At 39.7% G+C, this 13611-nt stretch overlaps 2 protein-coding genes across 3 annotated transcripts; both read left to right on the top strand.

The window, feature by feature from the left end:
* The first annotated feature begins 137 nt into the window (after positions 1-137).
* LOC122320671 lies at positions 138-1273 on the top strand. Its single transcript, XM_043208819.1, has 2 exons — positions 138-834; positions 1177-1273. The coding sequence occupies exon 1, from the start codon at positions 204-206 to the stop codon at positions 639-641; it is 438 nt and encodes a 145-aa protein (XP_043064754.1). The 5' UTR covers positions 138-203; the 3' UTR covers positions 642-834; positions 1177-1273.
* Positions 1274-1392: 119 nt separating this feature from the next.
* Positions 1393-5423, top strand: LOC108087564 (nuclear distribution protein nudE homolog). 2 transcript variants are annotated; one of them, XM_017184992.2, is made up of 6 exons: positions 1393-1513; positions 1586-1739; positions 2698-2971; positions 3035-3292; positions 3623-3714; positions 4605-5423. In XM_017184992.2, the coding sequence occupies exons 1-6, from the start codon at positions 1434-1436 to the stop codon at positions 4728-4730; spliced, it is 984 nt and encodes a 327-aa protein (XP_017040481.1). In that variant the 5' UTR covers positions 1393-1433; the 3' UTR covers positions 4731-5423. The 2 variants fall into 2 exon arrangements, with proteins under 2 accessions (XP_017040481.1, XP_017040480.1); XM_017184991.2 differs by lacking the exon at positions 4605-5423 and adding an exon at positions 3855-4147.
* Positions 5424-13611: the final 8188 nt, after the last annotated feature.

Below are 13611 nucleotides of genomic sequence, written 5' to 3'. Positions count from 1 at the left end.
TTAAATTTAAATTATAATTCAATTTAAGTTTTAAACTTAAAACAACTTAAGTTTAAGTTTTAAACTGAAATTATAAATTAAAGTAAATTGAACTTAACTTTGTATTCTTTGGGAGTTTCATTTTTTTAAACTAGTTCCTTTACTTTCGGTGAGGTGGTGTTCATTTTGGAATCAAAACAACTCCAACACAGTTGATAACAGAAATGTCTAAAAAGGCTAAAAACATCCGCAAAACCCGCGGTCAGGATTTCGATCAATCAGGAAATTCTTCAAGTTGCAGCAACAACTCATCCAGTGGATCCGGCGACCTAAAAATCAGAAGAAAACACAAATTACGTCGCAGATCTGGCCGGAATGTTTCATTTTGTTATCAAGCGTTGCCCATGCGCATAGTTGGGGATAACTCGGAGATAACACCCGATATTCCCTGCTCTTCCCGGGATATAACTCTCAATTCCGCCCATATAATCGAAGATAGTTCCGATTCGGAGTTCCACATTTCAAACGACACCAGTAACGATGAGCCGGCCAACCAATCCATAACTTTTGCAGCACGACCCATAGAAAAACCTGACTTGGAGTTCATAAAAAAACTACGCAAGCCTAAGCAACGTAAAAACAAAACCCTGTATAAAGATTAAAAACTTATTTCAAACAATAACTGCTGACCAGGGCTGCCTAACCCTAATGCGCTGGACCTACGCAACACTGCCACCACCAAAACCAGGGTTGGCTAGTGCGTTTTTTGGAGTAGGCAATTTTTACGAGCATAACTATTTACACTGATTTTATGTAAATAAAACAAAGAAATCGTAGAAAAATTAAGTGCAAAGTGTAAGTAAGACACGTATGCTAAGGTGGAACATCAAAATCCAGCTATAGCCAACTAAATTACTGGTGAAAATCCACGATGATTTCATTCTCATGCAGCGCGTTGTTGTATGGGAAACTTCGTCGTATATCAGCCTGTTGTTGTTGCTGCTCACAGTCGTTTTGTTGTTATTGCTGCCGCAGCTGCTGCGTCACAAAAATTGTGTTTATTTAGCTTGATTTTATTTACATTTTATAGACAAAACCGCCTGCCGTTTAAGGGCATCGCAGATCAACAACATTACAACAAAAGCAGGGCAAACACCTGTTCCTAATTGATTTTTCCCATTTTCCTCCATTTTGCAGAACCATACACCAAAAAAAAAAAAAACTTCGACATTAGCAACAACTGTGTTTTGGCATTTTTAATCACAGCAATTAAAAACGAAGCAGCTTAAAAACACAAAAAATAACACACACAAATGCCGGAATAGACCAACCGTAGTACCTAGTATTGAGTAGAAATTAAAAGTTAAATCAATTCGAACGAACGAAATTTCAAACCCAGTTTGACCACCGATAAGTACACAAATAAAAGTCAGAAGTCAAGCAAATCTGCGGAAATGGAATCGCCACCAATGTTTAATAGCGTCGAGGATGAGTGCAGGTATTGGAAGGAAAGATCCAAGCAGTATCACAAAGAGTAAGTTTTTAAATCACCATGTATTCATACATATATTTAACTTTATAATCCATATCCAACCACATTCTCCAGATGGACAGATGTGAAACAAGAATACGACGAGTTCGTGGAGCAATCACGCGAAATGGAAATCGAAATGGATGCGACTCTGGACCAGAAGCAGAGTATAATCAAAGATCTCACAGCCAAGCTCACAATGTTTGAGCGGGAAAACGAGTCCCTCAAGGTGGATAAGTTTAAAATACAACTTAAACGAAAGTTAATTTTTTACAGAGTTTCAAGAAAACAACGATAAATTCATTGTTTTTAGTTACGAATTATTGACAAAGTGAACGAAACAAAGTTAAGGGGGGAAATACAATTAGAAGGCCTGAAATGAGGGCTATCTTTGGGAGTGGATTGCAAGTAGGGTATTAAATGAATCTTAGCGATTTTTTTTGCATGTTATTAGATAATTATTGAGCAATAAAAATCAGTCAAGTTTTTTGAGAAATATTGTAATTAAGCACATTTATGATCAGTAATGTGGAGTCGTGTTTTTAGGGAAGGACTTTGCGCCGTGCAGTCTCCAGGTCCAGGATCACGACTTAAACAAAAAAAAGCAACTGGGCTTTAAACTTAAAGGTACAGCGCACACCATGAATTAAACCATATTTAAAAAAAATTATTTTTCCATTAAAAAATTTTAGGTTAAAAAAAATTTCAAAAATAACGATTTTTTTTTTACTTTGATTGTAAAAAAAACATGTTATAACAAACAAATACGAAAAACCGTTATATTCATGGTGTGGAGAATTTAATTTCAAACATAATGCAAAAAACCGCATTCGATTAAAATAAAATCTCTGACCTGTACATTGCACGGCGACTTTGAAAACACGACTTTTCAGGAGAAGCGTTTAAAGTTTACTTTTGTGCATGTCCGCCATATGACACACCCTCACTAAATTGCGTATAACTCTGAAAATAAGTACCGGACGGCTTTATGCTTTTAAAGGCTTACTCCCAGATATATTTGGAGTACATTAAGCCAAAAAAAAATTTTTCGAAAAAAAAAATTTTCTAATTGTATTTCCCCCTTAACCACAAAAATACCTTGAAAAACTCTGGTTAAAATTAAGGACATGTTTTTGTTTTTTACGCCATCTCAAAAATCCATTCTTACGATTTAAACTTTACTTTAGCTCAAGTTGGACTCGCATGGCATCGAAATGTCAAATATGGAGAAACAGTTGGAAACCGTGAAGAAGGATCGGGACACCATGAAGGTGTATCTGCGGCAGCTGGAGCAGAAGAACGATGATTTGGAGCGGGCCCACCGCATTTTGAACGAAAGCATAGAGAACTTCGAGAAGATGCTGGATCAGGCCTACGAAAAGAACGCCCTCCTCGAGCTGGAAGTGGATGAAAAGGGTTTGCTGCAAGAGAAGCTGCAGCGGCTGATGGACGAGACGAGAGGTAGGTATTTGCCCTTCGGCGGTCTTACTAAAACACTATATATTTCGCCCTTTTTTATTGCAGATCTCAAGCAGGAGCTGAATGTCAAGTCACGCTTTACCCCAGTGGTCAATGGAACGAGCGTTCCCACGGCCAACGACACCAACACCGTGAACAGCTCCATGAACTCGTCCGCCTCGCTGCCAAACGGCATTGTGGCCAACGGCGATTTAACGAATCACGACAATGCAGTCGCCACAAGAGCCACCAGCGTCAGCTCGAACGCCTTAAATGGCAGTTTAGTTAATAGAAACGAATATAACCAGCAGCACTCGCTTAAAAGTAAGATACTTCGATCCCTAAAGAAAACCAAACACGTGTTCAAACCATCCAAGAATCACCAAATGTTCAAGCCCTGCATTTAGTTTTGTGTTTCAATAGTTTTTATTTCTTTTTTTTTATTATTTGTTTGTCACAACGTTAGCCGGTTTAAGTTCCTTATTGTATGTAATTACATTGTAAATTATTAAAATTAAGTGCCCAAAATGTGACGAGAGATTTTGCGACATTTCTTGTAGGCGAATTTTTGTTCGTTTTGTGTGCGTCTGTAGTTAGTAGCTGACCAACTAACCTCTCGACTAACCTGCTGTGTATGTGTGCTTCCTCTTGCAGATCCCGAGAACCAAATCAATGGCAATTCCATGAACCCCAGCTCCCGCACAACGGCGCTCAACATTGTGGCCGACATGTTAAGAAAACTAAACGTAAGTCCCTCCGAAAACTATAAACCCAGCATGCTGTGTAGTGTCGCCCCAAATCCCATTTCCCTTATGTTTTGTTTACATTTTTCCCTGTATCCACACTCCCACCTCCAGCTTATGTGTTTTTCCGTATGTTTTTTTAGTGGGACAAGGCACTGCTATGTCCCGAGTGCGAAAAGTTTCGCTGCATTTGCGAGCGCCCTGCGACTCTGCAGCCGCCGCCATCGGCAAGCGAGTCAAGTCTCTTTCGTCGCGCCTTTGGCGGCAGCAGCAGCTCGGTGGCCACGAGTAGCGCCCAATCCACGCCCGCCAGCGATTGCAGCTCATCCGGCAGCCTCAGTGCCGGCACGAACATTTTCAAGCGCTTCGCGGAGCGCATGCGAAACTCGCCGGACGCCAGCCTGCCGCTTTGACAATGCGCCGCGATCCGAACGGCTAATTTTAGTTGCCCTCCGCTTGCATTTATTAATTGCATTGGTTAATAAATACAAAAATTATTTGTACCTTATTTTGCAGTCTTTGTTTTTCGTTTGTTGAGCACTTGTTCCCAGAACCCAATGGCACTTATCCTATATGTCTTGAATGTTAGATACCAAAACCAGGAAATTCCTTTTCCGACTAATAATTGTCAGTGATAATAGTCACCTCAGCTAAAAGGAAACCAAGCAAATAGTAAACATACTTCTCTGTATTTTATAAGTCAGTAAAGATTTGGTTCGTTATATTATAAACTAATTGGACTTTGATAACGAACTATAATTTGTTTAATATTGAAAGTTAAATAATGGAAATATTCGAATCATTATTAAGCATTTCTTGTTATTTTTTTAAATCCTGGAAATGTTTTTTTTTTAAATTAATTTCTCTAACACACCACTTTTGTGCTTTTTTAGGCAATGGAGACCAAGCTAAAGACGTACCGCGAGAACGGCCAGCCGATGCCGCAGCGGCACCGCTCCGCCCAGTCCACCCATCCGGCGCTGGCCGGACTGCCTTGCCTCTCGCTGGATGCCGAGTAGTGGGGCTGAGGGCCTCTGCATCTTCAATCTCCACCCAATTCCCAATCACCAAGGGCGGGATACTGTTCAGTTGGCTTTACGTTTACGTTTACGTTACGTTACGTTAATGTTACTGTTAGCATTAATTTAGCTTCTGCTGCCTCTTTATTTATTTGATCTAACTTGACTTGTATAAACCATTTGCGATATTATAAATTACACAACAGTTGATGTTGTCGTTTCGAGCCCAACATCTAACATGCCTTAGTACGAATTAAGAGTATAAACCTAAGCTAAGTCCCACTCGGTTCAATTTGACTTCAATTGTTAACTGCAACGCGATTGTTTTTGGCATGCAATGTGTTTAGCGAGTAAGTTGAAAGATGTTCCCCCCACAGCACACAAGCGAAGAAGCTCTGTCCAAGTATTATACTTCAAGCGGACAACCAATACTCGTAGCGTTTAGGAAAAAGACAAGATCTAACCCGAAAGAAAAATACCTAAATTAAAAACACAACCGATCATCTAGTTATGTACTGTAATTATCTATCAGAGCTATTTTCTGTTTATATTTACGAGCGAATATAAATTTGTAAAAATGCAATATTGTTAACAGCGAACTGTATAAAGCATAACAAAAATCCAACGAACAGGCAAAATTATAAATATACATATATATATGAATAAAGAGCAACATAATTAGTTTAATAGAAACCCACACACGCATTTCAATGCCAAAGCTGCACGAATATTGCAACTGATTAGTTATGAATAATATTTGAGTTCATTACACAAGGTGAATGCTGCGTCGTTCCTTTGCCAAGGCCAAATTTCCGTTTTTCGGAGCTTTTCGCAGGGGAAGTTCCCCTGTTTTTAGACCACATTTCATTGCCGATTGCTGCGGAGCTTTTTCCCCAGGAAGTTAAGATGTTTGGGGATGCGTCGGCAGGTGGATGCCACCACTGGATATGGATGGATGAGCTGTGAGTGGGCAGAGTAAACTGGATCTGAAGCCGTCCTTGCTGCCGCGAAGGTCCATTTGTGGTAAGCTAATGAAAGTACTATGGTTTTTATAAGTAAGCGCGGGTTAGCGTCCTCGAGTGCGCTGGCATTAAGTAAGCATGGTTGGAAAAACTTCTCCTCAGATGGAAAATCTCCCACAACAAATGCAAAAATAAAGAAAAAATGCCAGAAAACTGGATGAAAATATGACACAAGCTTTTATCATACGCAGAGCACTTTACCAGGGACAGACTTTCTGGTGTTTGCTGCTGAGTGCATTGTTTGCTGGGCGGGCGGAGCGGTCTGGATGGTGCAAAGGGGCGTGGCGGCAGCCATAAGCGGATTGGGAATGGCACAATGCAATTGCCGTTTGAAATAAAAGTGAGCAGACACAAAGGCAGCCGCCCTTCATAAGTGCACCGAAAAACAATTTTGATTTTAGAATTGGTTTATGGCTTTATTTAAAATTAAAAATTAAAATTATAAATTTTTGTTTAAGTATGAATTGTAATGGATAATTACAAAACATTTTAATTATAATTTTAATAATAAGTTAGGTATATCCCTAGCCCATTTTTTAGAAAATTCTGCTGCTAAATAACAAAGAGAATACAGGAAAAAGTTTCCATTATAAATTCAAAGCTCTGGTATTAATTATTAAAACTACTCAGTTAATTAGTCTCTTTAAAATACGCCCAAATTTAAATATTTTCTATTTGTGTGGGAGTGCGAGTAAAAGGTTATTGCTGCCCTCTGCCATTTTTTTTATTCAAAAGTAATTTGAAGAATCTGCCCCGTTTTTTTGCCGTCGCTGTCGCCTGATGAAGTCCCTCGAGAGGGACGATCCCTGGCAGCTAATTAACTGGCCGCGAATACAATTTCCCGGCGAGCACAAAGGCCAACAATCAGGACCTGGCCAACATCCCAATAAGCGGGTCAAGCGCAACTGCGAACCCGATTCCCACTGCAAACAAACCCAATTGTTTTGGCATAAAAAACGAGAGAACAGCTCGTAAAAAAACTGTATCAAAACACTGGCTTAAAGTGGAAGCTCTCGAAATGCCACACAAAACAGGGTGTAAGGTCTGTTGGCCAAATTATCGCAGTCGTTAAACGAATGGCTTAAAGCCTTCCGCATATCTTGGAACGTAATTAAAGTCGGTAAGTGGCAGAAAATTGTTTTAAGTTATATTTGATGAGTAAGCAGCAAATTTATTTGGCCCTTAGCTCTTTATTTAGTGATAAAATTTACCAGTGCTCCCTTTATCATAAATTGAGTTATAATAATGAGTTCTTAAACAAGTTTGAAATGGTTTACGAGGATATATTCTTTTATTATTTTAAACTGAACAACAATTTGTTTAACTGAATAATTTAAAATATAATGAAAGACCTTTTCGGCAACGCTTTAACATCTTAAAATGTAGAGGCCGAAATTGTGATTTAGACATTTATTTTTCCGATAAGTTTTTTCAATGGCGCCCTGACTAGAATCAGACAGGACACGGAATTTCAATTCCTTCCGTATCATTGTCTACTAATACCATTTCCGAGAATATTTTTCTTTTTGGCTCCCATTCAGTTCCGCTTCCTGCGGAACACCCTCTAAATTTTTGGGGGTGGCCAAAGTTTACGGCATTTACGGCTCTTTAAATATTTAAAATACGCGGCGCGACGTCGTAATGTGGGCGACGGAACGAGTACACAAACGGAAATAATGATGAGGTGTGCTCCGCAGATTGTGTGTATGGGTGTGTGAGTGTGTATGCTTTTGTTTTTGGTGCTTTGTGGGTGCCCGAGGGCCAAAGCCAGGACTATCCACTCCGTAAAGCCGTAACGCCCTGCCTAAACATCAAACAAAATCGATATGTGGGCGGTGTATATGATTTTTGGCATAAACAAGCAACAGGACACACACCACACCAGCACGCACAACCACACACACACACATACGGACGCACGCATACTCACGCATACATGAAGCAGACCGGGGGGCCCGTTTACAGGTTTGGTCCTTGCTTTGTTTGAGCGCCGCAGGACGCTCATTTTTCGTAATGAGTTTGTCTATGGGCGAAGGATGGGTAAATACGCAACCTGGCCGGCTGCTGCAGCAGCAGCAACTACTCGAACCGAAAATCCTGCTGGCCGAACCTCGGCATATCCTTGGAAATTGCTCCCTTTTTTCATCCATCGGTTAAAAACTGGTTGAAAGCCATCAGGGTTTATGCTGTGGAAGTACCTTTTGTTGACTGGATAGCTGCACTTTCGAGAGGAATTGATAAACACAGGCGTTTCTGCTTTAATTGCCAACTCTGGAATGTGGGTCATAAAATGGGGGCAAATATGGTTGAAAAAGTTATGCAAGGATTTTTTAAATTGCTTTTTTTAAATCAAAGTCGCAAAAAAGTACTTAATAAACAGATTTTTTAGAGATTGGTTTTTGTAATGCTTTTTAAAATTTTCCTAGATGAAATTAATGTATTAAAACAGTTGTGGAATTTGTAAACTATTTAATGAGGTGTTATGAAAGAATAACACAAATACTTTGTGCGAAGTTTGTTTTTTTGGTCTTTTTTAATAACAGCTCTAAATAAAATTTTGCATTAAAGTAAGAAATTAGTTTCACGGACTTAGCCTTGCTAGTGTTCATAAAGTTTTTATTTCTTATTCATTCTTATTTATTCACTGATAAATAAAAAACAAAATGTTTGTCATTAAACTAGCGTTCTGCGATGTTATAAAAAAATTTTACTTCGCAGACGAGTTTATGTTGCTCTTTGTTTTATCTTGGACTTGTTTTTTTTTCTGTGGTGGTTAATCTATAAAATATATTTTATTCATGCTGTGTAAAAGCTCTTGGCTCCAGAAGCGAATCCAAAGTTCTGGATCTTACAGTGAGGGTATATAAAGCGTAACAATCTGCCTTGGTAAGGGAAATCTTTGAGCACACACCAATACAGAAGCGGAAAGGGAAGCGCGCTAACACACACAGTAGTAAATCGTCCTGGGGCTCATGTGTGTGCGTGTGTACCAGTGGGTGTGTGTGTGAGCTTGTTAGGAGTTGCGCTGTCGTCTGCCGTCTGTCGTCTTCCTGTTGCCACCTTCCGGTTGCCATTACACTGAGCATTTGCTATAAATAATTTGGTCTCGATTTGAAGTGTGAGCGGTGATAATGAAATCCCCTTGATTAGCCACCGAATCGGGAGAACATATTGAAGGGTAAATATGTTAGATAGAACTGCAGCAGATGATCAATCAGAAGGGCTGCGCTTTTAATTAGCACCCACATACGAGTCCACCTGGATTCCTTCGACCGCAGCTCAAGTGGTGCTCATTAGCTCGCATTTAGGATTTAATTTAATTGCATCAAATTGGATTCGACTGACCTTTGGATCCTTTGGCCAAGGAATGTTCTCGTGTGCGTGTGTGTGCGCAAGTGTCCTTCTGCAATTAGATTAATTGACTTTCTGCTGCTGCTGCTTCACCTTCGCTAAAACGGGCTTTATATGGATTTGATGTGGAGCCGGAATGAATTGCCGTCGGTGACCGTATAAAAATGGCCAGCGAAATGGGCCAGAACCCATGTGTAAACTGTTTTTTATGACACCGTCGAGATGCTCATCCCCACTCACTTTCACCTTTGTGCTGTTTAGTGAATGCCAAATGGCTCTGGCCATTGTCTGCCCTTCCCATTCTGATTTACAACCCAAACACACACATCCACACATTCATACACACAGACATATACATGAGTGGGAGGGTAAAAACATGGCCGAATATGACATTCGCATGTGCTCCACAAATCTCCGAGGAGCATTTTTACAACCTGACCTGAGTCCTAATGGAAGCGCCACAAGTAAATCATGCAAATATATATATATCTTATCAACTGTACAATGGCGGCTGACAATCGATGAAGCATCTCGTTAGACAGATATTCAGAGAGCTGAACATTAATCAGCTTAGGCATTGCAATTGAAAGCAGCCTAAAGTTGAGGTACAGTTGAACTACTTGGAATCGAGGAATGATAGTCGATAGGATATACAAGAAGTAAAGCTGTTGTAAAGAAGTTTAGATGGAATTTCGATAAACAAGAATTTATCTAAATTACTGGCAGATCAAAAAAAATATGACTTGCTAGTTGCAAGCAAAATAATAAATTGCTGTAATACAATATTTACTTTCTAATAAAAAATCATTAGTTAAACTGTTTATATTTTTATAAAATTGTATAGTTTTATAATTAAGTAACACTTTATTACCTGCTCTAGAAATCCGAGTTGCAGTATCCCAACTAAATTGAGAATTCCGCCGACTATGCAGCTACAAAAACATAGCATACATTTTGGGGCAGCGGCAGTTCATTTTGCGAACAAAGCTATCCACTTTGTGTGCTCCTGATCCGATGTAAGCGTAGACCAATTAAGCGTAAACAAATTTGTTACTGTGGAAATATGAGAACCACTAGTTGCCACCGGCCACTCAGACTGCCACCCACCATTCACCATCCACCCACCGCCAACCATCGGCCATGGAAAATCCACCAGCGACACCCACCCATCGAACCGCCCGCCCACCAGAACATTTGACATTGACAAAGTAGCGGGGACTGCTTTTCAGTTCGGTGCGTCGAACGCGGCGTATGTAAATATTTTTGGCTATTGATACGCGACTGGCTGAAGGATGACCCTGATGGCCAACAAACTGTTGCTCGGCATTTAGAACACGCTAAGGGGAATTTTTCCCCAGCCGAGAGACACCACACAGAGCCAAAACAGGTATTTTCTTTCCCCTGCGCGCAACAGTCTTTTGTGTCAGTTTTCTGTTTTCTGGCTAGCCAGAAACAGAGCAGAGGGCCCCTGCCAACCAACCAACCACATTGTCATTAAAGCCAACTTCGTGCTGGCGCCGAACTCAACTCCGCCGTGGCTGAGTGGCTCCACAAAATGCTCCAGTGCTCCAATGCTCCAGTCTTCTTGGGGACTTGGCAGCGTGTGCACGTGTCTAACGCAAGGTGTTCTCGGTTTTGTTCGCCAGCCAGAGTGTCTCGACTCGACTCTCCGTCTGCCCCGCACATATATCATATCTTTTTTGGCACAACTTTTGTAAGTACAAAAAAAAAAAAAAAAAAAAAATAAATGGAAGGAGAACTCCCTCCTAAAAACGCTATGACAATCTATTATCGTGGCAAAAATGAACGCTATGCTTTAACGTGTAAATCTCGACGCTAAGAGGATTACAATGTTTCGAGTAATTATTATCGGTGTGTGTTGTTTGCTTACCATAAACCTGCTGTAGGGAATTAACTTTGTTTCGATCTAACCACGTTTGACAAGTGGAGAGGCGCCAGCGGAAACGGAAGTGGGCGGTGGGCGGTGCTCGGTGTTCAGATGTTGAGAAGTTGGGCAGGAGTGGCGTATAAACTGTTTTCGCCATTTAGTTTTTAGTGTTCCTTCGCACTCCGTTTGCCCTTCTCCCATATTTATTTATGCGCTGGCACACACCTACACGAACCACTCACACACTGCCACGTGGCTGCGGGTGCTTGTGTTTGTATGTGTGTGTGTGTTCGTGTTCTTGTGATACACTTAATCCGACATTTACAATTTTTGCTTAAGGATTTATTTATGGATTCAATATGTGTACAACGCTTACATTTCCAAAGGAGTGCGTGTGTGTACACGGGAAAAAATGTTCAATTACTGAAGTTATAGAGCTTCATTAATAATTTACAGTCCGATATTTACTCATCTATAATTTTTTTCGAATTATTAAAAAGAAAACAAAAATAGTTAGGTACGAATACAGGTAAACAAATATACTTAAGAGGTTATTTAGCCATAAAAACATTTTTTAAACTATAACAGTATTTCTTTCCGTGTATGTTTTTCACTACTATGGCTGTGAGCAGCAGCTCGCTCACTTTTAGAATTCTTTCAGGACCAATCCCAGCTCGAATCCCCAGTACATTTGCATGCGCAAAAGATGCTCCATCGCATACACTTTATTTTCAATTTTTTTTATAACTCATTTTGCGCTGCACACTTTATAGTGCAGTATTCAGTGCATTACTTTCATGCTGATCCAGGGGAAAAAGGCCAGCAGCACAATGCTCGGGTCGACGGGACTGAAATACGCACTTGGGGTAGAAATTTAAATGGAATCTGACTGGCAGGCCATCAATCGACACAATCAACAAGCTGACAAAATGCTGCCAAATGCACAATTTTTAAACAATTCCAAGTCATCCGGGTGCAAGTGCATCCTCAGTCCGAACAAAATGCTGCAGGTGTATTTGGCATCAGAAATGGATACTCGAAATAATTGGAATTGGTATTGGCAAAGTCCAGATGAGACTGCTGGCAATTTTAATCGCTTCTTTTTATTAGTTCTTGCATTTCCTATTACGAGCTTGTAAAATATAATTGGAACTGCATCAGAAACCAGAAAAAAGAAGGAAAAGGGCATAATGGCTTTTGACTTAATTAATTTCCTTCTGTATAGCTTTTATCATTCAACCTTGCTAACTAAAAGTAAAAGAGTGGCTAAAAGAGTTGCTTTCAAGATATATTAAGCAGCAAAGGAATTATTCACCCCTCTCAGCATATTTCAGTAGAGCTTAAATTTTACTTTAAAAGCTGTCTTTTCTAAATTTTTTTTGGCTGCGGCTACAATCCATTTACTTTTGATACTATCGATCAATTTGCGAATTACCATTTTAAATTTGGGCAATTTAAGTCTTTGAAACTCCCAGTTGCCTGCCAGAGATACAAAAGAAATATATCAAATTGATTGACAGAATAAAATTAAAGATTCCATTTGCTGCATACAAAAAACGGAATTGTTAAAATCGAAAAATTCACCAGACTTTCACTTTTCACTATAAATAATTCTTTGTTGCGCTTCAATTTTGTTGAAATATAGACAACATCTGCATTTTAACAAAAGCCCAATTTACTTAAATTCTCCTAAGTGAAAATATAATTAAAGTGCTAAAAGGTTAAGGAAGCTTGCATTTTGATTGATTTTCTCTAATTGACTTAAATATATCTTTGCCACGGTTTACGTTAAAACCAAACTGAATGCTACCAAATCCCTTTAGCTTACAGTTATAAATGGTTCAAATTGGGCCAAAAGACCATTCAAAATGTCAATTGGCTTTTAGATTTAAAGAGATAGATGAGACGACGATGGCTTGTGGTTAAATCAATAATTCTGAGTTGGCCAAAACGTATTTATTTCGGGCAATATTTGGGGATGGGTTGCAGCTGCGGCAAACATTGAGGTAAAAATCTGTTTACACAAAGCGCCCAGGACCATTTATCATGACATTCTAATGGCAAATAAATAGAATATACTTTTTGTTTATTCTTTCTCCTTTGGCCTGCCATGCTGACTTGTGTAAACCGTGGAATAACAATAACAATAACAATAAATTGCTTGTGCACAATTGTTCAATTGACACTTGCCTACGGGCATTGGAAATTTATTTGTGCGTCGACAAGTTCTTAGAGCAGATTTCACATCCCCCTCCAGCAAATTCTGGATATATTGTTTTTCACAATTCGATTTATTTTCAAATGGTTTCCATTGAATTCATTAGCGCTGGCCATCTGCAACTTTTTGGTTATAAATAGAAAAAGAGCTCGCACATTCATGTGGACACTGGGTACTCGCACTCGCTTTTTTGGTTTCTGCAGTCATGGTTTCTGCAAACATGGTGACAGCGGATACTTTGCACCACTTGGCCCTCTTTTTGCTCCGCCGAACGCCGAACGCCCCCGCTTTTGTTTTTGGCCCGAGTGGAGAGCAAACATGGCCAACAAGTGTGTGGGCGCACTAAGAGAAATTTAAACAAAAATAACATCCTGCGGTTATTTTTACACCTCAAAATTATTT

Source organism: Drosophila ficusphila, unplaced genomic scaffold, assembly GCF_018152265.1.
Source record: "Drosophila ficusphila isolate 14025-0441.05 unplaced genomic scaffold, ASM1815226v1 contig_106, whole genome shotgun sequence".
NCBI classification, from domain to species: Eukaryota; Metazoa; Arthropoda; class Insecta; order Diptera; family Drosophilidae; genus Drosophila; species Drosophila ficusphila.
The sequence above is the reverse complement of the archived record's forward strand: the minus strand, read 5'-3'. Positions and strand labels throughout refer to the sequence as shown.